The 27,074-nt window shown below is 35.7% G+C and overlaps 1 protein-coding gene across 4 annotated transcripts in view; it reads left to right on the forward strand.

Annotated features, from left to right (window-relative positions):
• Nucleotides 1-25,532, forward strand: part of LOC114150581 (carboxyl-terminal PDZ ligand of neuronal nitric oxide synthase protein-like) — a 160,697-nt gene extending 135,165 nt beyond the window's left edge. For 3 of the 4 annotated variants that reach the window (XM_028027072.1, XM_028027075.1, XM_028027074.1), the window contains exons 11-13: nucleotides 16,404-16,600; nucleotides 16,705-16,829; nucleotides 20,334-25,486. In XM_028027072.1, the coding sequence (XP_027882873.1) occupies nucleotides 16,404-16,600; nucleotides 16,705-16,829; nucleotides 20,334-20,973 (962 nt within the window). In that variant the 3' untranslated portion in view covers nucleotides 20,974-25,486. Of the gene's footprint in view, nucleotides 1-16,403; nucleotides 16,601-16,704; nucleotides 16,830-20,333 lie in introns of all 4 variants that reach the window. The other variant, XM_028027076.1, reaches the window with a different exon arrangement.
• Nucleotides 25,533-27,074: the final 1,542 nt, after the last annotated feature.

Raw genomic sequence — 27,074 nt, forward strand, 5'->3', positions numbered from 1 at the left:
CTTTGCTTTATTAATTTTGTGCCATTTTTAGTGGATACATGATGGCCTGTTCGTGTTTCCAAAGAAAGCCCAACTCATCGACCCACTGCCACTGTGCTCGACACTTTGTGGTGTTTGTGTCTAAATGTTCTACTGGGTTTTTCCTGACATGGTGCTGTGTCGCTTTACTAAAGTTCCTCACTTTGTTGTATGTAATCTGTTCATAGAACATTTTTCAAGAACTCTTGTGGCTGATTCAGACACAAATTTTGCTTCCACATTCATCTAGAGAGTACAGCTTTTCTTTTTCAAAGCTTTCAAATTTTGGCATTCTCGTCTAGCCTTGTCATAATTGTCATGTTATAAAACTCAAAGTTGAACATGCTAACTGTGGCATGCAGATTCTGGGATGGAGCTCTTGGGTGCTTTGCAGTTTCACTGTGCTTTGCAGACTCTCTTCAAGAATCTGTCTTAAGTTCCCAGTTGTCCAACTATAGCAATCTTAAAACCACTGGGTCTTTAGAAAATGGGATTATATTGCTATTAGGTTGCTACTTTCTTTGGTTTACACTGAAATGAGAAAAACTTATATTTAATGGAGACATGTGACCAATGAGACAGGCTTACGTCATATGTTGTCTTGTCAAAAACATTCATCATCTTAAAACAGCCTAAGGATTTGAAAATTAGAAAAAAACAAACATTAGGTGCTATTAAGATAAAGCAATGTTTGAAAGCTGTAAGCAGACATCCGGTCAGACTAACTTGAGTCCTGCGTAGGAGAAAACAGTCATTTCTTTTTTTTTGCTGGAGTCGGTACATTAACTCTAATGCATAAATTTTCAACAAAAGAGTTAGACTGAGTCATGCTTCTACTGCAGCGGTTTGTCATCTCTGTACAGGCGAGGTTCTCTCAGAGTTTTCCTAAAATCTGAAATATCTAAAATGTAAGATATAAATATCCTGGAAATGCAGAAACATATTATGACTAGAATCAAAAATAAGAGTCTCCTTAGACACAAATCTATTTACAGGAAACGCTGTTTAAGAAGAGTACAGCAAACTGAAATATTGAGAGAGCAAATACCCTGAGAGCAAATAGTTTTGCAAACTCAAACATATACTTCTATTCGCTAAAATCTAACATAGTCTTCCCTTTCTTTTCTGTGCCCCCCTTTTTAATTACACTCAAAGCTCATGAGACACACTGACATGCTTCCTGATTCAGGAGCTGAGCTTTGAATTTTATTGTATTTATTTATTTATTTTAGCAGATAAAACTTTAAAATGAGAGTCCCTATGTGCATTTACTTTCGTCTGTCTGTTTTTGAATAGGCAATGATGCTATGTGAAATCAAAATATATCAGAACATGATATATTGGGTTTGATATTAATATTCACAACATTTTTTCAGATTAGATCTCCCAATTAGCCCTGGGAGTAGGTGAAGCAGGGTGTGAGACTGAAGAACTTGTATCTCTTGATGAAGTGGAAAGCAACTAATCTTGTCATGAAATTGCTACCTCTTGGCTCCAATTTATTGTTGACTTTTGCTGCCATCTCTACTTTGAGGAAGTGGAGTTGCTGTTACTCGGTTTATAATTGCTGGTTGCTTTTCAATAGAGATGTGTATCTGTACGTACAAATCCAGTTTTCTGCACCGTCCCGCACGAACTTCTGTACTTGCCTTTTTGTCTGCCCTCTTTCTCTCTCCACAAATTCTACCCATTTCAATTGTCCACTATTTCCTTTCTTTTGTAATTTATGTAAAGCTGGGATTAGTTAGATCTAAAGGAACAATGCTTGTTTGTTTCCTTCATTGAACACAAACACAAAACTCCACAATAGTAGCTCACAGATTCAAGCTAAGAGTTGTCTCACTTATTTATATCCAGCTCTGGGTAAAGCCTAAGGGCACAATGATATATTACAGTATTAATTTCGATTCATGCTGAAAGCTAACAAGTTTTCATTTTGCACTTTGGTTTATCTGAGCAATATTACAGTTTTTGGCAATAACTCATCTGAGACTTAAAACAGGGTCGGGCCAAATCTCTAAGCGCTTAGCGTCTCTTTCACAGAGCTTTAGCCTGATGTGATCAAACCAACCAGTGGGAACTCTATGTTCAGAAGATACCAGTGAATCGAACTCTATGTAACTGCTTGCCTTTTGAATTAGTTCTTATTTGGGAATGAAAGAGATTTTGTTGTATGTAAAATTATATGAAGTTGGTACACATACAATACAGCTCTTTCCCCACTTACTGACACTTTGAAAACTTTGAAGAGAGAGACCTGGGAAAAACGTTTCTCAAATAACTCCAGAGCTGAGTGAGAAATATAGCAAATAGTTCGAAGTGGTTACAAAGTGTCCACAAAATCTCTTGGTAACCACAATCAAGTGAATGCTGTCTACCGTCAACTGGTTGTCGGGGACATGTTGCAAGAAAGGCCTTTTTTCTTTGCTATTTTAATAAATGCCCATGTGTGAAGTTTGATGAATGCTACTGAGATTTTAACTGGATTGGGTTGTGGTCACTGAGAATACGGTTAGGTTTTCAGCAAAAATCAATCCAAGTGGATCTAGCATGAAACAAAAGATCAATTGGTTAAGTGTAGTGGAGGATCTGTCATGCTGTGGGCCTCTTTTTCTTCAAAATTGTTCAATAAATTTTATTTCTATATTTCAGCAATTCAAAGTGCTTTACATCGTGAAGACATGAAATCATCAGAAATACCTCTTCCAATTGTGAAACCATTACAGACATTACATTTGCTAAGAGAGTGCTAAGAGAGCCTGACATCATAAACATTTTGATACACCTGGTTATTTTAAATAGAATATGATGTCCTTTGCCAGAAGCAGAAAGCAGGTTTCCACTGGGTCTTTTGGGAGACCAAAAATCTGCAACATATTTAAAAATGAAAATAGAAATAGTTCATTGGACACAAACCTTCTCTTTCTCGTCTTCCACACCCAAAGTACCTCAATAGGATTGCTTTCTTCACTGAATTAATTTGATCAATTAAAAGAGTGATTATTCTTTTTTTTATATTCAGCTACTGCAATTTGGAGGGATTTATTGTTTTTTGCTTTTTATGCATTCCTAGCAGGTGTGCCAGTGAGTTTCAAGTGTGCTCTGACTCAAATGTAATTGAAACAAAAGGATACCAACAGAAGAGTAAGATATGCTACAAGTTAAAAGGATTTCATGTCATAGTTTTCTGATTTATCTCCTTTGTGAATCAAGTAAAATAATATTGTCTGAGCTGCTAGCTAATCTGCTTGGATACCCTTACATCTTTATAAAAGTCATGACAAGACATTAAATGGAGGCAGATGGAGAGTGATATGCAGTAAAAATTCCTGATTGAAATCAGATGGAGGACATAAAAGTTCAGGATCATCACTTTACAGGCCACATCTCGTACATATAAATTAATTTCCCATAAATTACTCGGACTCACTAGGGACAGACAGTTCCAAGTATGAAAAGTGCAAAGAACGACCTTTATGCTTCAGTCACTTCTTCATCATCTTTTATTTTCTCTTCATCTTCCTCACCCATCTTGTTTTTTTCTTTGCCAATTGTCAGGTCTTACCCAACACCAATGTCTTCAATGGTTTCAATTTATTTAATTTAAATCATATTTAAGCTCCCAACGCATTTAGCACTATATGATGTTTATATTCAAATGGAGACGTACTGTAGATTCCAATACATTCAAGTCAAGGCTATTCTCACTGACTCTAATAAGGCATTTAGAGTTCTGAGAAAGGCAGTCTTTTTGAATGTTATTGAAGCATTTAGGTTACTTGAATTATTTCAATGAATATCTTAAATTTACACAATCCATATTTTGACTCTAGTATTTCATGAAATTTCAGGAAACATCCTGAAACTACTATCATATTGTTGCAACTTTTTATTACCTAGCTGTAATAGAAAGTGCCACCAACATTTCTTTCTGCATTTCTGCGCTCATGATATTTACATTTTCATATTCAAAGAGGCTATGTTCTGCTCTGACTCTACACCCTCAGGGGTAAAATTTATTTTTGTCTTTGCCTTTTTTCACTTCATCAAAGGATATGAGTATTTTTTTAACTCGTGGGTCATCATTACCGTATTCTCTTCTTATCTTCTGAACTCAACTTTTTCTCTGACCTCTCCAAAATGTCAGACTGGCTTTTATATTTTTAATGCAGTCTCTTGTGCTTCGTCATGCATTTGTGATTCATGTTTTGTGACAGTGGAAAAAGGTATAGCCCTCAGCCTTTCACCTTGACAGATGGGGAGATAGTAATTACTTTGTATCATGTTTGTGGAAAACAGACTTATGAGAGCAACCTGTCAGAAAATATTAACCAATCTTTCATGGGATACATATGGTCCACTCAAGCTGAAACTGATTATAACAGAGAGGAGCTATTTGTGTTATTGGTTAATCTATTAGCTTTAATCATTACTTACATGTTATTCATTAAGCCTTTAATATGCATATTGTGTACATTCAATTGCACACAATAATTGTACACAATGTTGTGTACATTATAATATTTCTTTTCACAAAAGCAAGAAAGTTGTAAATGGTAGTTGACAAGCTTAGAAACTATGTTGGTGTTTATATCCTAAAAGTAAAAATGAAATAAACTGCAAACGGTATTCTTTTTAGCATTATTACAATTCCTCAAATATCTCAAACTCTTCTTTCATTCAGCAATAACTGCATGTAGAAGTTGTTTGCCACTGAAAGCTACACTGCCAACTTGTCCAGCAGAGTTGAACTGGGGTTGGTGACTTGCATTGATTTCTCCGTCACAGACGCATGTTGTTTGAAACTGAGGTTAAAGACTTGGACAGCAAAGGGGCACTGTAGATCAATATACAGTCCAGTCTGTCACCAGCTGATGCACACACTACAACTTCACCGCTAACCAACACCTGACACACATTCACAATTTCTGGAACTTATGATTATGATTTAGTTTAACATGTCTGATTTATTCCTATCTTCAGGAAAAATAAAATTATTTCATTACCTTTAAATTGTCAGCACACTAATTCAATAGCTCAGAAAAAACATTAGATTGTGGTTAAATGCTTAAAGGAGACAGCAACTGGTGCTGGTGACAGCTAGTGGTAAGGTTGTCTAAAAGAATTTTGTCTACCTACTCTTTCAAAGTATGGAAACATTATGTAGCTGTTAATTCAATATTCTAGTGATGCAGTTGAATTACTGCAAATATTAATCCAATCAAATCACTTTATTTAATCCTATCTATACTATAGATAGGATATAGGATATACTATATAGGATATATAGAGCTATACTTCTATAAGTTTCAGTATAGAAACAACAACTCACTTTTTCACAATAAGACATTTAAAATGACTGACATTATTATTAATAGATCAGAGCATCTGTTGCTGGTTTGTTTACCATAGATTGCTTACATATCAGGTAATGTGTTTAGAGCAATTCATAGCTGTTTGATTCAAGGTTTCAGGTTAGAGTCACAAACAGAATTGTGGAGGTTCCTTGTGCACAAGAGTGTTAGCAAAGTCCTCTCCCCCAGCCAGTTCTTTAATTCTCAGCAAAAAATAAATGTTAATGATCTGAACAAACATAAGAGCTGTTTACCAAATGTGTGCACCTATATTACCAAACATCTATTTTAAACCAATATTACATTATAGGTTTGCTGGGAAGAAAAAGCAAATATTAGCACTGAGAAATGGCTGGAGGAGCCTCCCCAAGAATTTATTCCAAGGCTGTCCTCTGTTTGTAAAGGCGTCAACGAAGTTTGCTGTGTTAATGTGAAATATGGCTGTGAGATGCATGAGGAGTCAGTGGGTCACATGCAAACAAACAATCACATTAGACCATTAAAGCCTTGGAATTAATTCCTCTGTATGTGCCAGAAGAGCAGAAGGCATAAAGTACTCAAAACAGCCAAGTAATTAATCCTCTGACCTCAGCATTAAAAATAAGAGCTATAACTTCATCAGAAACTACTTAGATTGATGTGATGAGTATGGCTAGAGTAGTCTTAACCTCGAAGCAGTTGTGTTTTCTGGATGTTTTGTGTCTTTTTGTTCTCTTTTGGTGCTCATTTAAGGGAATGTTCCCTCCACCTCCCATACTTTCAACATATTGCTCAGTCAGATGACGCTTGTTTCCTTACATTTGTCAAATATTCAGCAGTGCTACATGTCTCTGTGTAGATTTCTGCTTTGTGTACGCTCCATGTGCAGTGGCAATCTGCCATTGATGTTGCTGTGATGTAGAACTGACACCTGTTTTGTATGACAGAGTAGCTTGAGTCATAATCTGCCACATGTGGAGCTCCAGATGTGAATGGCCAGCATGCAAAGATTATTAACTGAAGGTGTTTATCTATGCCACATCTATTTTAAGAGCCAGCTTTCCTTTCTTTGTTTTGGCCTGTTTCTTTTGCATGACTTTGAATGTGTTGATGCCAATGGAATAAAAATTTGTCAGATTATACAAGTATATGTATATTTTATACATATACTTGTATATACATATACACATATATATTGTATATTTTAATTTGTCACATTTGATCTTCAAGTTTTTTGGCATCCCTGTCACAGTAAATAGCTAGGGGAGTGTCACCTTTTCAAAAACTGTTAAGTTTCTTTTAAAAGAAAAATAAAAACAGCAAAACACAATACTGATAAATTTGTGATGAAAGATTTCACCAAATATGAGATTTTTGTTGACAACTTTTAAATTACTTTTCACCAAAAAGGTAAAAGCATCACACGGTGATGAGAATTATTGAAACTGTCATTTATAAACTAAGCTTTACAAATGCTTTTTTATTGTGAGGTCTAAAGTTAATAACTGCACATAACAATTCAGCCCATTGTTAGGTGGCCAAAATAATTTAAACGAATAATGCACAGTGCTGCAGTCTTTTATTTCTATGGTTTATCGGTTTTCATGTTTCGAAGGTTTTTACAAAGTCTTGAACATAAAAGTAGCTTTTGTAATAAAGAGTTAAAAGACTTGCCAATAGTTTTCTCCTTTATGGTACCATGTGTTCCACATGTGTGTAAGGCTCAGTCTGTATGATATAATTGTTATTTTCAAAGGAATTTTGCTGACTGTGAAGATCCAGCACAAATCTTCATTATATATACTATTAGAAGTAATTTCTGCCTTATTTATTTATTTTTTTTGTGAAAATACATTTTGGAAGTAGTGCATACCGACCTGTCTGTGTGATGTTGAGATCAAATGAAAGTTGTAATTCAACAAATCTTGAGATCGTTCATTCATCCCTGCAGAAACCCCATGGCTGTTTTCATCTCTTGCAGCTGGTCATATGAGCAGGAAGCAAAATCTCTAAAACAGACAGAAATAGAAGCATATAAGAGCAAACTCAAGCTGTAAAACCTGGAACAATGTTTACACGTTTTAATTAAAACGTTTTTTTTCTTTTTCTTTTTGTTTATTGCTATACTTGTCCTTCTGTCTACAAGCCCCTCCAAGGGGAGTTGTCTGGTCTGACAGAAGGTGGTTTAGCAAAAGTCTGAGTGAATTATTGATCTGGGGGCCTAGATATATAGCAGACTGGTAGCACTTAAACATGTCTGACTAGACTCACCCCTACTGTTGCATACAGTATTTATTTCTTATGTCTAAGATCTACATATGTTTACTATTATTTGTCTGTACTCTGAGGTATATTTATACATTAATGGCTTTTTTTCTAAAATAGGGCAGTCATTTCTCTACACATGTGGGATCAGGTTCCAGTAAATGTTCTTGTTACTAATTTTATTTTCAAGTGTGCAGCATATATCCTACCATTATAGCACTGTAAGTGAAAGGAAGCGGTAAAGAAAAATGAACATTTTCCCTCTGTAATTAGAGAGCGGTGGGTGTTGTGTTGTGGCTGCTTTGCTCAGTGGTCCGGTCAAACCAAAGTAAGATGAGAAGTTAATCTAGATCAGTTTTTGCCATTTCTATTGTTGAAGCTAAGGAATGATTTCCACCTTACAGAGACTTTTGGTGCTACCTGGAGTATGCAATGGTGTGGCAAGCTGTGCGGGTCTCACTGATGATCATCTTGCTCCATCTCTTTTGGATTCATACTGTGTCTGCAGTCTAAGGATGCCCTGTTTAACTCACTCTTGGGGCTCCTTTTCCTGCAGCTTTCCCATGGAAAGTGCAGACCTTTTTTTCTGCTTAACTGATTTATATTAAAAAGCTGTGATTATGAACCCCTCTCTCCAGTTGTTATGTTAATATCCTCACAGTAAGAGACTGTACTTTAAGAAGATTATATTTGTCAAAATGATAGGTTTATGTGAATATAAAAAAGTCCAATCACTTAAGGGCCTGTATGTCTTTTTTCATGGCTTACTTTAATGTCTCCTAACTGTGTGGCTTCTAAAATTTGAAACATTTGTTCATAAATAGAGATATCAATGTCCCTGTGATAAGTTGATACATTCTCATCATGGGCCCTAATTTCTGTTTATCGCCATCTTTATTTTTGTTTGCTTGTTTGTTTTTGTTTGTTTAGTTTTTTGGGGGGGATTAAGTGATGTATTTCAGTACACATGCTAAAGTTTGAATTTAAAAAGGAATTTCTCTGATCTACTCTGGTTTAAAGTTACACATAGAGGCTCAATTATGTACAGACATATTCTACAAAAAATGTTTATACAAAAGACTCTTAGTAAATTACAGAGAAACCTCACCCTTGTTTTTCCCATCAACAAGCTTCTTCTGCACATGCGGTTTGATTTTTGACCAATTTGCTTATTAGAAGTGGAGGAGTTCATTTAAACTGATTTGCTCATTGGTCCTGGCTTTTAAGCATTTTTCACATTAGGTTTTGTGATAATGGCTTATGATAAGGCCATCTCAGTGTTAACCTGGATCATCATTTCCCATATATTTTTGAAGTGTTTGTGGTCACTCACCCATTGGTACATCTAGTTGTGGCCAGGTCAGAAATTTTTAATCCAAACTATTTCCTGGAGGTGAAGGAAATTTATGATATTCAGGGACAACCCAGAAACCACCAAGACTCAAGCACACTATGAGCTTGTTTAAGTGATAAAAAGAAAAACTATCTCAAGCACAACTGAGAATAGCAGCTGCTGACATGAATAAGACAAACATCTTCTATAGAAAAATTGTATCACAAACATTGAGCTGTTTCACCACAATGATAAGTTTGTTTGTAGGAGATGAGGTGAAGATGTCAAATTTAGGAACACCAAACCTACTGTCATGTATGGTGGTGTTAGCATCATGGTCTGTTTGGCTGTTTGTGGTTCTGATGTATTGTATCAAGTGGATGCAATATTAAGGAACAAGGAAAGTCTCCAAATCCTTCCATCAACTTGACCATCAATCAACAATCAAAAGTTCCAACTAAACAATGACCCCAAACACAAACTGATTTTAGAATTTGTGAACAATCCATAAATATAGAATGTACACCAGAAAACTAAATGAGATGAGATGAAAACCTCCCTCTTCAGAGTTTTGAAAAGGGCTTAAATAGATTCTGTCTGACAAGATTCAGGCAGAATCTTGTCAGAAGCTTGTTGAAGTCATGGTGCCATTTACTAGGAGGCATTTCAACAAACGATCAATGAAGGTGTGTTTATGTTTTAACTGTAGATAGAAGATAAAACCAACAAAAACAGAAATGTTATGCCAAGAGCAAACTGTTGGTCAGGGTTCAGTAAGGTCGAGCAGAGATATTTTCCATTAATCTTTTTTTTTAGTGGCTAATCAGTCTGAGGCAGCCCCACACCCACTCACTTTAATCATTCATGTCATAATGAAACCGAGTGAAAAATTGATGAGCAGATCCTCTGTGCATCTTCAAGAGGGAAGAGCTTGAAATTTTATTTCCTCCCTCCCTTTCCCCCCCCGCCAGACCCAACGGTAAGATTGGCCTGACTTGTAGTTTAATATTTTCCTCACTCAGACACACAGGACACACGTGCATCCTAATGAAGCCCAGTGAGAGCTGTAATTGAATACCGCAGCGATAATGACCCTGTCTGGCCTGAAGACTATGGTGTTTGTGTTCAAGTGAGCGTGTTTCAGGTTGCTTAGCCTCTCAGCGCAGTGATCGCTGCTTATATTTTCATCTGGGTGCCATGTGCCGTCGTCTTTTCCACCAGACTGTCTGATTGGTTTCACTTTTTGTTTTTGGGAAGAGTCAGGTCAGACATTGATGCACTTAAGCCAGAAAACACATAAAAGTTTCATGATTCTCCAAAGCCAAATGATGCCTTTCAGGCTTTTTAGGAACTTAACAAAGCAGGAAAATGTAAAGCTGTTATTTAGTAAGGTGATTGGAAGGTTTTTACATGTGATCTGTTGAGAAAAGATGCATTTAAATAAAAAGCAACAAGTAAACATAAAATATTTACTTTTATTGTTAATCTCTTTGTTTTTCCAAAGAGATCGTTAGTCTCTTCTGTTTTTTCATTTGATTGCTATGGAGCTCTTCATTTGAGTAGCTATTGCAGTAACATCTTAATGTTATACATGACCAACATTGAAAAAGTCCCATTTCATTTTTACTTTTGGAGAAGGCTAATAATTTTCTGCAGTGTTGCAGATGATTGCGTTATCCTCACAATGGATTCAGTCTGGTTCCTACGAAAGACTCTGCTCTCCTTAGTAAACACTTTTTGTGTGGCCCTAAATATCTCACTTTGCTGCTCTCATTCTCGTCTTGACCTGCTTCTCTGTGTGACAACATTTTATGTTATAAAAGAACATGATGACATAAGGATGTAAGTGATTGCATGTTTATGCTCTACATCTTGCCGTCTCCACTAGTAATCTCACTATTGTCTTATTAATCAGCAGCCATTTGAAAAGAACGAATGCAAATGAATGCAAATTGTGGCAGACAGAGCTCCTAGTCCTAGTTGTAATTTAAAGAACAACTCATGCACAGAGTACTAAAATAACTACATCTTTTTAGAAAATAATCTCTTTTCATTCCACCTTCTTTTCCATTTGTAAGCATTATCCTTAACATCTGTGTTAATGCACATTTCAGTGCTCCAGTACTATTGCTGCTGTTTTGTGCTTTCTAAGGGAGTGCAAAAGGTAAACAGAGATGTATTGGAAACACCAGGAAATTAGTTGTTGTTGTTTTGCAGCCCTCAGCAGCACAGTCAGCAGTTTGAACTCCATCACAGGTTGTGACATGCAGCCCATTAAGGCCAATTCCCATCAGATCCGAGCAAGCAGACATGCATGTTTGCAGTTACAGCTACATTACAAATTTTGGCTGAGGAAACATCAAGAAACCTCCTGTAAAAGGATGTTTCTTTTCAAAAAGCAGGTTTTCAAAGACATGCAACTTTGCTATTTTTTCAGTTAGATTAAATGCCTTAATATATTTTTTAGCATCTTTGCATGTATTTGTATTGTTTTGTTGGGGGTTTTTTGTGCTCATTTGTGATCATTCTGCATAATTCCTCCTAGAAACATTAAGAGATTCTGTGGCTAAGGGGCCGATGTTGCAGATGTCTGCCCTGCTGATTTCACTTGTAGTTAGTTTGGATTTCTCTTTTTTTATCTTTTATTTGTCTCTTATTTTCTAAATAAATTTCTATTTACCACAGACAGCAGTAGGACCACAGGGAGGAGGCAGATGACCTTGATTTTTTTCCCAGATGATCTTTCTCATCTTATACTGTGACAACATAGTTACAGTATGAAACAAATAGTTAATATTGTTTTTTTGTATATAAAAGTTACCCACTGCACCCTTAATGCTTTCTGTACCCAGACAAATGAAAATGTTCAAGAGACTGCAATGCAGCAGCCAGCCAATCAGTAACCATCTCTTACTGATTGTTAAAAAAAATAGCTCTTTCAAATTGTCAACAGACAATCTGCAGTTTGTGGCTTTCAAGAATTGTTTTTAATAATATATTTGTAAGAATAGAGGAGAGGCAGGTCAGTCAACATGTCCGACAATTTGAAGTTTTCCTTCAGACAAAATTAAAGTATTTCGATAGTGTCACAAACACTGTGATGGAAATAAAGCTTTAAATATTTGTCTATGTCTGCACTTCCTGTAGAGTAAGTAGATCCCTATGCGTAATAACATTCCATGACAGACAGATTTAATCTCTTTAAAAGATAAAATAGAACAACTTTGCTGCAGGACATTGAATTTCCTATTCTGTGCTGATGTTTCACTCTCTCATATGGCAGCCTGAAGGAACTCAAGCATGTTTGAGTGATACAGCTTATTTTCTAGGAGCCTTTACAAGCTTTTGTGTTTTCACTGACTTTATTTACACACAGTTCACTGATGATGAGAATTACTGAGTGTTCTTTATTCCGTAACAACAGGAACTCAAGAGGATTGTTGTTGGCTGCCGATCCTTTTAGCACGCAGGTGTGGTGCATTCACTGACTGGGGGCACCAATGAATTATAAAATCTAATGAATGTTATTACCAGTGGATTTATATGTGAATCTCAAATTTCTATTGATTTCCATCTTTTTAAATCATCTATGCTCCTTTTCGGTGTGTGTTTGAAGTTTACACAGTATATGCTTGTCAGTTTTGTCTGTGTTGTGATCCTTGACTTTCCCTTCAGATGTCCACGGTCCCATTTGGCGTCTGAAAAGTGGCCACGGTTATTGCAATTTCACAATTTCACTCATGACTATAATTTTAATCTTCTTCTTCTTTTTTGATTAGATTTTCAGAGTTCATTCAACTAGAACTTACACAACAAAAAAACTTGATTAACAGATAGAAGTGGTGCACAGCACAAAATTAAGACTTTAAATGTCAGTGCATGGTGTTAATTACATTTTATTTTCTTTTATGTTTTTGTCAAAAAGAAAAAGGGCTTCCTTTTTCATCTGCACAAACCACAGTGAAGCTGCAGCACACAAGATTGTGCCATCTCTAATTACAAGGATGTGAATAATTAGTTTTTTGAAATTAATTTGCCTGGTAAGTGTTACTGATGGTGGTACGTCTGAGCACAATGAGTGGCAAATCAAACAAATCACCTGTTAAACAGCCCCAGTTTAGTAATTCCAATTATGTTGCTGAAATAGCAGCATATTTGTAAAGAAGAAGCAGTGCTGATATTCATGATGCCAACAATAAAGTGGGAGACAAATGTACTGTGTGTGCCCATTAATTGTATTTATATTTCCCAGAACATAGCAACATTAAACAGTGTGACACGGGTCCAATCGTCACCTAATTTAGCAGAAGATCCTCAGTAAATGGTAATGGTCTGTTTTATTAAGAAGCAGACTTGCTCTGCAGAATGTTACATTATTAAAATTTGGTTAAGTCAGCTATTCTACATACTATATAACAATTGATGTATTTGCATGTAAAAACACACCAAACACAAAAAACATGATGCATTGTGCCAAGGTGGAAGATTACTTTTGATTTCTTAAAATAGGAATAAAGTAGTTTTCCATTAATTAATCATTCCTGTGTTTGAATATTCCTCTTTGGAAATTTTATTTATTTATTTATTCAAGTTAATTTTTTCTCTTGAAAATCATCTCAAACTATCCTTGGTGATGTTCCTACATGAATAAATGTCAAAGATGGTTTTAATTTAGTAAGGCAAATATCTGCTTATCACTGCATCAAACTGATGATGTTTATCATACAGAAAAATCAGGAAATGACCCTTCGACCAAAGATAATTAGCACAAAATAAGATTAAAAAAACTGTTGCATTTGCTCAGCTAACTTATATATATTCACTTGTAACATTTCTATTACTTCTCTGTGGCTGTAGTTGGGGACTATTGACGTTGGAATGCAGAACAATAAGTAGTCTTAAACAAACATCAGATTTGCATTCATTCTTAGGAAACCGTACCCTTCAGTGAAGGTTCAGGGACAGTCCAGCAGAGAATTGGACATAAATAGTGATAAGACACTATTTGTATGTAAATGAATCAGGCAAAGAAATTTCAAGTAGTCTCCAAACAGTTGAAGTTGAAGCAGGAGATTGTTCAGAGAAAAGCTGAAGAATGTTAAAATTCAGAGTTATAAATTAATGAACATGTATTCAGATAGGAGCCTTTAAATATTAACGCATATATATATTCATATATATATATAACATTTCTTTTTTTTTTTCAAATACAAATATTTCTTGACGGCCCTACTAATAATAAATTGTCCTCCAAAAATGAATGTCTAGGATTTCCATTGTTTTGAATATGGGAAAAGTGTAAATAACTGTAGAAATGGCCAACATGAAGTGAAGTGCAACAAATACATAAATGCTGACATGCATGGGTAAAAAATTAATCAGAAGTTAAATACAAATAAATGAATCTATCCAGCCATCAAATCTCGAATTATTTAAGTCTCGAGTTAAAGTTGGAGCTTTATTTCTGGATGGAATCAGTGTATTTGGAGCTTTTTCCAGGAAAAAAGACTTGTTCCTGCTTATTGCATAACAAAATATTTAAATTAACCAAACCTCTACTGGAAAACTCCCAAGGTTCCAGTCAAGTTGCTGTAACATTTTTGTGTGATAAAACATTCAATATAACTAACTATTGATAACATTAACTGATGTGTTCAGGTTTATTATCGTCTTTCCAACATTCCACCTCCAAAAGAGTTGGTTAAATACAATGAAATGGACAAAAAGTACAATACATTGCCCTAAAGAAGCAAAAATCTTAAAATGTTTTTCTGGTAGACGACTGGTCTCTTCTTCTGCTGATGTTTGCTCATCTGCCTGACATACTGATTGGATCTGATATAAAGAGACTAAAAGATTAAGCTGCAAAGAGTAAACATGTGAACATGAAGCCTGTTTCATCTGCAATCAAAACAGCTGCAAGTCACCTTGAAGGAACTATTTTGTAATAAAAGTTTGCAGTCTTTGCTGTAGAAAAAAGAAAAAGCTCAAATGAGCTCAAATCTGTCAATTGCTTGACTTGCACTAGATCAGAAAATGTGTTGAATTACTTTTTTTGTCATGCCATTTTTCTTTTAGAGTGTAATCTCCTACAAAGAGGGTTTCATCCGACCACTAGTCAGTTGACTACCTTATGTCACTCATTACAGATGTGTTTCAGATTTTAATGGTGGACTCACTCTGTTCCTCTGTTCTACAGAATTTTATTTACAGTCCTTTCTTGGTAGCTGCATGTTAGTAGACATTCAGTTTTGTTCTCTTTCCCTTTTCATATCCCTTTCTATTTCCTTGAAGTTAATGGACTTTACATCACATTGATTTGTACTAAAGGGTTAGATATCCTCGAGCGTCTGGCTAATGGGCCCTTCTAGATATCTTGATTGGAACAGCAAATGGAAGATTTGAGTGCAAAGAGGTGTCAAGGTTAGCCTTTAATTTTGAATTCATTTCAGTGTTTTTCCTCCATTTATTTGTGTTTAGAGGAGTTTTTGATAAGCAACATTTTTTGTTCCGAAGCAGAAACATTGGTGTAACGTGCACATTTACGGGCTAACCTGATCTGAAATCTAATTCTTCTCTGTCTCGTTAAATGCTTTCCGAGAAATATATCTCTGCAAGAGGTAAGATATTTGGTGGACTGATCTGAACTGAACTTCTTTCTGTTTTGCTGTTTCTGAGTCTGCATTCTGACTCATTCATGCATGATTGCTGCTACTGTCTGCTTGTTTTGTGTTCCACTGCAGTAGTCTAACATGTTGTTTATTAACCATCCTTTATTCACTTGGTATAGTTGTGCTATTGCCTTTATTATTTAAATTCCACAAGCTAAATTCAGTTTCGCAAAACAAAATTGAATCTTACTTTGATGATGCAATATCAGTTTGCTTTAAGCACAGCTGAATCTTACAGTGAGAGAGTTTTCAGTCCTTCAATAAGCTCAAACAATAAAAAGTAGCCTGAATTTAAAAAATGGGTTCCTACTTTTTCTGAGAAGCCCTGAAAATAATGAAAAGGTAAGAAATAGGATCTTTTTTTTTCAGGTCAGAAAACTGATCAATTTGCATATTTCTATTTTAATCCATGTCCTGCTTGCTGAGTGTGCACATCCGTCCTGCCATGCAGCAATCTCTTGAATTTGTGGTTTTTGCAGATTCTGCACTCAAAACGTTTGAAAAAGAAATTGCTCAAGAACTCTGTAAACTTTTTAGAAGAGAATAGCAATAATACATAAAAATGTGTAGGAGCCCTAAAATAATTTACTGAATCTAATTATTCTTGGTGCGGAGGAATACGGAAAAACATGTTCATTTCTGTTGGAACCTCATCCATATCATTTACTGTTTTAAAAGTTTGCAGCTTTGCTGTACTTCCTTTTTATAAAACACTTTTTTTGGTTCTGTTTAAGATGTTGTGGTAATTTTTATAACACTCTCTTTTGTTTGCTTTTTGTACAGTTGATCAGAGTTTGTTTGAGAACTCCATTGCCCAGAAGCAGAGCCCTCAGACCTCCAGAACAGGTCAGCACTCCATCCGATCCCTCTCAGCATCAGCTAATTCCAATTCTGGCTCCACCTTCATCGACTCTCCATCCTCTGGAGGACAGCAAAGGCTGAAAAATGCCATTAACCTGGGCAAGGCAGTTGGGGCAAAGGTCAGTACATCATAAGCTGATTTGTAGCAAGGACCTCTGTGGGTTCTCAAAAATACCCAGATAACTTATCTTTCTTCAAAGCTGAGATTTTTCTTTTCCATAAGGTCAACGACCTGCTGAGAAGAAAGGAGCCGAGCCACCTTGGAGACATCGGCGTCACTGAGGTCAACAAGAATGTTGGCGCAGTTTGGAGCTGCATGGACAAACTTGGCCACAATTCTGCTAGCAGGTGTGTAAATGCATTCACTCACAAAAATTGTCATCAGTTGTATCAATTCAATTTAGATTTATATATAGTCAGGGGTTCTAAAAATTATCCAGGACTTGTTTATGTTTCATTGTGTCAACTCAGGACTGTAAAATATAGACAGCAACCCATGTAGCACTGTATGATGAAATATTTAGCAGATGAGCAACTGTATGATTTCTTACGGCAGGTGAATTGCATCACAAACGTCCAGCAAAGGTTCAGTCCAACAGTGAGTTAAAAGTAAGCCCTGATGCTAGCACTCAAACTACCATATTCAGACCAAAAACAGGAGGAATTGCGTAGGTGTGACTGTGCTTATTGCTGAAAATAAGAGAACAATATTTGGACACTTAGCTTAGCTTCTAAAATTGGTCAAATCAAAAATCAAATCAAATTTTATTTGTATAGCACATTTCAGCAGCAAGGCATTTCAAAGTGCTTTACATCATATCAAACACAGAAACACAATGCAACATAGAGTCAACAATCAAAACATGACATTAAGTCAAGTTCCGTCATCATCTTTATCCTGTATCTTTTTCAGGCAAAAGGTTGGTAAACAGTGCTCCCTCTGCCACAAGGCGAAGAACACCAACCAGGCTAGAAATAAAATTTTCTAGAGATCTATTAGTTAATACATACATTTGATACTTTTGGGTGCTAAAAAAAGCTTAATTTTTTTGAATATACATATTTTTACAGCCTTATTTGTTCCCCATAACATTTATCAAAGGAGCATAGTGCTGAAAGAAGAGTTTCCTCAATTCAAAATATTTAAAGTTAGGTTTCAGAGTAGAATTTGCTGAAATTCCACGTCTGGTTTTAGATCCTCTATGTGGATTTGTGATGCAGCTGTTTGAGAAATATTACTGCAAATATTACTGCAGTGCGAGATGGATCAACAAACCTAATTGATTTGACCAAACAACATTACAGTTGTATGCTTTACCAACTAATTTGATAACATGGAGAACAATGCAAAGAAAAAGAGAAAAAAAAATCTCCTTTTAGCTTTTGAAATACCACATTTTAGCAGTGACTGAGCTTATTCTTGTAATTGTTCACAGGATTGAGTTTTTCATGGATAGCACAGAGACTTTTGTGCAGAGTGATCAATAATTATTAGTTCAATTTTACCTTTCAAGGATTGTCATTATGGCACAGTGCCAAAATCTAAAACCCTTTTTGAGAGAGGAAATCTGACCACCGATATCAGTACAGCTATTCTTCACATTGAGGTTTTTGGACAGCGGGACATTTCAGTTAAAGCTCATGGACTCCTATGGAATGACACTTTTGGGGTATTGAAGGAATGATGGGTTGTCCTTGGACTGGCTAGAGGATTTATTTCTACATGCCTAATAATCAAGTCATTTTGGCTTGTGTAGTTGTGCACAATACTGCAGTGGACAGTCAGGTTTAATTTGGTGCTCTGTTGCATGATACACTGCTTTGAGTCAGAGGGAAACAGCATGTCTTTTATATGACTTATTTTCAGCAAGTAGTATAAGATAAATCACAATATTTGCAGATACTTCATTTGTGTAAAGAATGGCATTACTGGTTGACTTTTAATGTATCTGTCGTCTTGCTGTTTGAAAGTGTGTTTTCTGCTGTTTTATTTGTATATTTTTCAAATGGTTTGTGGGTAGTGCCACTGCAACAATGAATTAAGGGGTTCCTTGATTATCATTGACAATTGTTTCTTACTGCCAAACATATCAACACCTGTTTGTTTGGAAACTGGGATTAGCCAAAAGACACATGGTTTCATAAATCACACATGGAACTTGTCCTCCTACCATTTCTGACCCCAAATGTATTCCAGGTTTTTGATAAATGAGACTCGAAAAGTGTAAACAGAGCTCAAGTGTCTGCTTTGTTTGCTATCAGTTCCTGCTGTTTGAGTTTTCCAGTTCATATCGCCATTTCATCCTCTGGTACTTCAATTTTGCACCTCTGAGAAAAGATTTTAGGTGCCCTAATCTAAACCATGATGTATCAGGACTATTTTTGTTCTTACGTATTTTCCTGCATTACTATGATAAACTGTTTCAATAATTCTAATGAAATTTATGATTTAAATAATTTCTGTATTATCTGAACAGATTACCTTACACTGTAATCCAATGTATGATGGCTATTATTCCCACTTAGACCTGTCAACGTTTATTTAAAAAAGAGACAGATAATCTCTAATTAAAACAAATAAAAATCTTAATAATGCTGCCGGTAGATATTATTTACCATATTCATGCAAGCACATTTGAAAATGAATCGTTATTACCCTCACTAGGTTAAACCCTCTCAGCAGAAAATAGTTCTTCTAAGTGTTCTGTTTAGAAAAATAAAACACTTAAGACCACATTTTTAATTCCACTTTAATTAGTATATTTTTGTTTAAAAAAAGGTTTTATAACAGATTATTTCTTTGTGTTTTATTTATTCAAATGTTCAATTTATTTCACAAGTCAAATTGTCCAAATGCAGCAGTTCCTTTTTTGTTGACAGATGAAATAACACAACCATGTCTTTTTAATGGTGATGAAAGGACCTGCTGCAAGTGATGTATAGCAGCAGCATCTTCCTCTTTGTCGTCCTGATATTGATTGTGGAATGGAGGACTTGTGTCCTTGAAGAAAGCAGAGGGTGTGTTACTCTCACTGTTCTGCTCCAGAACAGTTTGTAGGCGACATCTCGAGACAGTGGAGAGGAGCCACTCCCTCAACCAGCAGAACCAGATCCAGGACGGTCAGGATGAGCAGCCATGTGCTGCGACCAGCTGGTGGCTGATCGAGAAATGATTTACAGTGATAACACAAAAGTATAGAAAAGGGAGTTTTTTCTATGGAAAAGGAACAGAGAGTGTGCAAAATTTGGTTAAAAATGTGTAGATGGAGAGCACTAATTGACTTCATGTTGTTTAGGTTCGCAGATGTCTGAACCTTCAACTCCTCTGAGATTTATTTTATTCTTCAGTGGTGCATAGCCTCTTTATTGTGTTAATTTAGTTTGCTGAATACTCTGGGCTTTGATTATCTGTGATACTAATCATCAGAATGTTGGTCTAAAGTGAAACTAGCCCATTTGTTCTAACTTCTCTGTCACCCAACATGCTGTCATTTGCAGGCAGAAAGAAGTTGAAAGTCTTAATCTTAGGACAGGATTTGTGTTTTCAGTCAGCTGCACTGAAGCAGCACGGAAGCTTTAAATGGTTGTAATTCAGTGTAAAGGTAAAAGGAATGATGGTTTTATTCAGGCATGATGGTGGTGTTTTTCCTATTCTCACATTTTCCATATTTTTTTTAGAGGCTTTAGGCCTATAGTAAAGAGGGCACCAGATTAAAACCTGAAACCTGTACTGAACATTCTACAACAGTAAATAATTTTATCATATTATATTTTAACAGTTTCCGCTTTTGCAGTAAAACCTGGTCCATTAGTTTCTGAGATTAATCCCTTCTTCCGTCTCCTCTTTTCCAGCCACATGTTTGACTCCTTTCCTCGTCTCGACCCACCGCCGCCAACAGGAAAGAAGCGCGTCCCTCGAGCTCTGAAGACGACCCAGGACATGATGATCTCCTCTGACCCTGTAGTCGCCTCGCCAGACCCGGCAGATTCTCCCCCCTTTCTGCCCTCCCCTGAAGAAACATCTCAGGGCCCCAACGAGGAGAGGAAGAGTGAGGAAAAGCTACAAGGAGGCAGTGAGGAGCAGGAGGAGAGGTCGACAGAAATCACAGAGCCACTCGGTCTGGTGGCGAACCAACCCGATTCAGAGACAGAGGAGACCAAATCCACGACTGATGAAGTCAAAGATGGGGAGGAGGAAAAAGGGAGCCCAGAAGGAGGTGAGGAGGAACATCGACACCAGCTTCAGCTTTCTGTGCCAGACCTCATCAACAAGGATCCTCCTTTGGAGTCCCGAGCCAAACACTGCGACGTCTGGCAGAGGGCATCCTCGCCAGACTCCCGGCTCGCCTCCTCTCCGATTTTGGGCAAGGCACCCTGCCGCATCAGCCTGGGGGAGGAGGTCCTGCTTGGTAACGGCGCCCCCTGCAGTAAAGACTCAGGAGGAGGCACTGAGGAGGCAGAGCCTCACCCAGACCTGCTGTCCTTTGAGTAACTCAAATTTTTACTGTGGCTTTTAAATGTATCACCCACCCTGCTTTAGTTTAGGACAAAGAGAAAAGATGCTTTTCAGAAGCAAGGCAGGCTTGAAGACCTGCTGCTTTTCAAACTTTATATCAGCTTTTTAAACAGTTTCGTCACTGGTTTGAGGTCAGTCAGACTACGTAAATTATATATTTTATGCATAAAAATACACAGGAAAAGGCTGGCTGTTTGCCATCATTTCTAGCTCACAATGCAAAAATAACAAACAGTAAAAAACAAGGGCCATTATTTTATTGCAGTTTCAGTTTTTAAAATAAGAAAGTAAAAAACAATGTTCATATTTCATTAAATTTTTTTTTTAACTTTGGCCTTTAAAAGTTCCCTGTCTGCTTTAACAATGTAATGACAGCCTGATTATGTATTAATGAATGTATTTAGTGTGGTGACATTACCTTTAGATGGGTTAAAGACTTATAGATATGAACAAAACCTTTAAATCCTTGAAAACCACACCATTTTTTATTCATAAAAGGGTTTATTTTTTAAGTGTGTTACTAAGCTGCTGCATTAAAGCCAGTTAAAAACTGCAAAAAGTATATATGTTAAATAGAATTATATATTTTACATTTCATAATTTTAAACTACATGGTAAAGTTTTTTGTTTATTTTTTTCTTTCTCAGTTGTTTATAGCAGTCTGGAAAACATGCTCAGAAAAAAAAAACAGGAAGTGAGAATTAAAGGCTTAAAAGGACGTGTTTGAGATTGAACAGGTAGGGTGAATATCACAGTCACAGCACGTCTGCGACCTCCAGTTTATAAAAAAAAACAATCATTCTGAATCAAAGTTTTTTTAACTCCACTTCAGGATGATTTAACTCTCCAAAAGAAGCTTTTTGTCTCAATTCTGTGCTGAAGCCAATTTCTGGCTTTTCTCAGAAATTGATCGATAACACAGAGTTAGTTATTTTCAAAACTTGTGCAAATCAAGATCCACATTTTTGCCTGCAACAGGAGTGTCCAAAGTGTTCCCTGTGGGCACACATGATTGTGTGCAGCCCATGTCCACTGTTGAACAATGATGCAAATTATGACATTTTTTTTAGACAAAGACAATAAAAAAAAAATCAAGCCAAGACTTTAAGAAATTATAAACCTTTTCTTGAGCAGGGCAAACTTACAAAAATTGACGTCTTTGTTTTCAGTAAACTAGTGTGTGTTTGTTTTAATGTTAAGCAGGTAAAATGTTCAAATTTCACAATAAAACCTTTTTGCCTGTAGAAACCTTCTAGTATTTTCAACCAGGCGATTTTGACCCACATGGCAAACAGTTTTGACACCACTGTTCTAATGGATCCAGCAATGAGAGAAATTTTAATCACAAATTGTTGTGTTTTGTTCCTGGATTCTGCCACAAACCAGACTGAATATGTGAAGTTCTATAGAAATCTGACTCGTCATTTAAAAACAATATTAAATCACCAATGCCTTAATCTGTAAAATATGCATCCTCTAAAACATAACATAAATAAGATGACTATTTTTAGGACTAAAACATATTTGACATATTTGACTGTATGAGCTAAAATCTGCTGCTATACTGGAACTAAATGCCAAGGAATGAGACGAATTGAAGTAATTACCGGTCTGTGCAGCTAGAATGTGCAAAGACAGGTTGTTCCACATATTAGCTGGAGCAACATCTGTTCAGGCTATAAATCTGTTTTCTTCCTTCCACACCCAGTAAATTAATTAGCCGTTAATACTTTGATGCGAAACGGATCAGTTTGGTGTGCCTCTCTCCAGAAACAAACGATGAAAGGTTGTTTCCCTGCTCAGACCTGAAATGTGCTTGACTTCATATTCCATCACCCTACAGATGGAGACGGGACTGAAAGACGTCTGAATGGAGTGTTTTTAGAAAAGGGATGAGGGGTTCCTGAGTTAAAGAGAGGGCAAGGTAATGAGCTGTCAACAGGAAGGGATGAAAGAGGTGTATTTTTTATTCAAGCGGATCCTAAAGTGACAGACCAAAGACGGAAATTAACAGCTCAGTCAGACAGGTTGTTTTATCACTTTTTTACTTGCCAGAGGAGGAAAAAAGCAATAATATGGAGGAGTGTTATTTTTGTTATTGTTGCTTAAAAAGATGAAAGCCAAAGAGTGAACTTTTCTACCATTTCTTTGTAGATGACGTCCGTGTCTTTATTCTTCAAAAGACAGAGGTTGACTCAGGTGCTTGTTACATGTAAGCTGGCATTGAGAGAAATTATTAAGCCTTACTTCACACCTGTTTGTCAAAGCAGGTAGATTGGGGTCTGGTTGCCGTGGTTACTTTAACTTTTAATCAAGCACTAAGAAGTAGAAATCTGTAATTTTCTAACCTTGCATTCTGAAGATGTTCTGGGGATTTCTGCTTCTGGGTTTTGAGGCGTGTTTCTTTAACACCCTGGATATATATTTTTTTGAGCAGAGAACTAAAGTGCAGAATTCCATGAATTTCCCAGAAGAAGCTGAGACCAAAAGCAGCACCAGCTGAGAATGAGAGGAATGTGTAGCTCGTACTTATGAGGGAAAAAGCAAGCTTTGTCTCAGTTTTTTTTTTTTTTTCGTTTTTTTTTTCTCTGAATGTGTCTGAGGCACTGAACTGTAACCAAGCAGCTGAGGCCTCCTCTGCGGTTCTGAATCATGTTCCACTTTTTTTTCTTTTTTTTTTTTTCTTTTCAGTGAAATTACTCAGAGCTGCAGATGTTTGAGTAGAAAGCACTCCAAAAAAAGAGAGATATTTTTATACATATCTAAAAAAATTAGCTTTAAAGTTACGGGGAACTGAGCCTGTGGATATGCAAATACCATACCCAGGTTTCTGACCATTGCCTGTAGGGATGCACTACATGCACAAGTCTTAATAAGTACCTTATTTTTTATTGCAGAATAAGACAAACTTTCTTGTAATATTTGAAGTGGTTTTGATCTGTAGTTTTTAGGCTTCTGAAGGTTTTCCTAAAAATAATTATTTGAACTTTTACTTATTTTTCAGTCAACATTAGCCTATTAACCATGACCAATAAATGGTACAGATTTAAAAAGGTTGCTAATATCAAGCAATAACCCAGCGGTGTGTTGACAGGGCTTTTTCTTACCAGAGGCCTGCCATAAATATGAAATTGCTTCCTATCATTTAACTGAATTTAAAACTTTGTTCATTTTGGTTGTCATGGATCTTTTTTTTTTTTTTCCAATAATTTTTTGTCTTCAACTTCTCCCTCTTCCGCTTTGGGATTATACATGACACCAACAGCTAAGATATCTTCAATTAGAGTGATTTTGCATGTTATCAAGTTGGATCTCTTCGCGGTAACATCCAGTCAGTATTTCCACCTCACAGTGAGTCTGTCTACTTAGTCATATCTATTTTAGCTGTGTGGAAAAACCTCATTGTGGGGAGTAGCTAGCCAGTTAAATCTGGTTTGCATCACAAGCTCCATCCTGAAGGTAAAGGGAAGTATAAAGTCATTCAGAGTTTCTGTGTAGCATTGATATTAATACAATTTACTCTTAGCATGTTTAGAATCTGCTTATAAAAAAATATAACTGAGTATGGAGATGCATCTTTCCATACTTGGATATGTTTTTTATTTGTAATAAATGTGTGAACAGTAATAATGGCTGCAAATTTCAAGATCATGAATTGACTATTTCATTATTTTGATATATGAAAGTATTTTTTAATAATAATAATTGTCATTCAATATTTAGTAATGCATCAGTCTAGGATCAGGTTTTTTCCATCTTAAGCCAGTAGACCATATCACTCTAATTTGAATTTTAGCCTTTATATTTTAAGATCAACTGTGATCATAAAAAACCAGTTTGAGGTTTAATTTTCTTCAGATAAGTCGATGAAATTCTAATCTCAAGAAACTAAAGCTATGCTTTCTTGAGATAACAGAAATAAACTGTTGTGACAAGTCAAGCTACCATTTGGTCATCTTAATATGACTTAATTTTATGACAAAAGGTCTATCAAAAAAAAAAAAACAAGTTTAAATCTATATGACAATTTAGATTTTCCTAATTTCAAGATGATAGGTAATTAAAATAAGTTCATAACATTCCATCTTAAGTTGTTGACTGTAAACCAGCCTACCCATGCACATTTACAGTATATGAACTTTCCCAAACTTTCATGGGTTTGCATTTCAGTTATTACAGTTATATTACATAGTTCTGCTGCTTCAAATACCTGGAACACATTGATACTAAACCTCAAACACCTAACAAAATAATCCAAATCAGTTGCAATGTTAGATCTTAAAAGTCATGACACATTTGAACAGATGCATCTGGACAAGGGCAATAGTTTAGAAACATAAATTGTGTAGGAACCCTGTTACTGCCTCACCACCCGGGCGGATTAGGGGGTTCAATTTCCACATTTATTATTTTTTAGCCTCACAATGCACAATACACTGCCATAGACAAGTAAAAGAAACTGATCAGAATGAAAATGATTAGAGTGAAAGAGCAAAAACAAATGAAATCCTGGAGAGGCCTTTTTGAAGACCAATTAAGAAGTTACAAGAAGGTTTGTAAGCAATATGTTGATAAATAAGCCAAGGTTAGTTAATTTTACAAATAACAGCTGGATAATGTACAGTACAGACCAATAGTTTGGACACACCTTTTAATTCAATGATGAATAACACATGTGGAAATATGCACTAAACAAAAAAGTGTAAAACAACTGAAAATACCCCTTATATTCTAGTTTCTTCAAAGTAGCAACCTTTTGCTGTGATTACTGCTTTGCACACACTCTGCATTTTCTTGATGAGCTTCAAGAGGTAGTCACCTGAAATGGTTTTCACTTCATAGGTGTGCCCTGTCAGGTTAATAAGTGGGATTTCTTGCCTTACAAATTGTCATGAAAATAAAGAAAACCCATTGAATTAGAAGGTGTGTCCAAACCTTTGGTCTGTACTGTATATAATGAGCATATGCACAGCAAGAGAACATCAATAAAAACATGATAAGCAGAATACTAAAGTGTTTGTGAATTCTCTGAGTAGAAATTAGAGACAGAGCCTTAGCCTGATTTTAGTGAGAGCTTTTTTTTAAAAAAAAAAAAAAAAAAAACAGTACCTTTTCTGGGTTGTTTGCATTTCCTCTTCTTGACTTTAAAAAACATTTTTAAACATTGAGCAACGTTTAAAACATATAAGAGTCTGTATTTTAAAAAATAACCAAGTTCGTTATAATATCACAAGATTGCTGTTATGCTTGATTCTCTTTTTATGAAATTACCAAATTGATTGTCTGACGTTTGTGTTGTTTTATGTATGTTTTTATGCCCATTTGGATCTGGAAAAAAAGGCAACATTTCTTGTGATTTTCTTGTCTAATTTAAGATGACTTTAGCATAAATAACACACTAACATAATCAACTAAAGATAAGGGCAAAATGACACTACATAGCTGTTTAGAAAACCTGAACTCTGTTTCTTTGTTGGAAATAGTAAATTCTTTGAAGATATCAAGCATTGTTCATTTTTTTAAGTCTGTAAACCACTAACTTTATCATTTTTGTTGAAGGAACAGTAATGTACAATTTTTACCAAAACTTTCTTTTCCTAACAACAAATGAAGGAGTTATAGAATGTAGTTTTTATTTAGCTATTTACTTTAATTTTTTTATGTTGAAATTTTATGTTTTTGTCTCTGCAAAGCCAATCTGCATAATTCCAGTTTTTATTGATGAATGAAGGACGCTCGGTGTAACACATGGACTTTTTAATTCTAAGGGACTGTTGAATGTCTAAATGAAGCTTCAGATTTTTTATCTTGAAACTGTTGCTAATTAAGTAATTTTTTTATCAAGCAAAAGATGAAACTGAATGATTTCCACCTTGTACTTTCCTACTTTACTTGTCATAAAGAGGAGACGTAATAATTTCCTACAATCACTGTAATCTTATAAATTTTGATTTAACCATGAAGTCATTGTCTTCACTGATTGTGTCCTTGTTAACATCAAATGAGTTTTTTTCCCTCATATTCCTTTAAATCCTATTCAATTCACTTAGAAAAACAAAGGAGTGCAAAACAATGAA

Source organism: Xiphophorus couchianus, chromosome 9, assembly GCF_001444195.1.
Source record: "Xiphophorus couchianus chromosome 9, X_couchianus-1.0, whole genome shotgun sequence".
Classification (NCBI taxonomy): domain Eukaryota; kingdom Metazoa; phylum Chordata; class Actinopteri; order Cyprinodontiformes; family Poeciliidae; genus Xiphophorus; species Xiphophorus couchianus.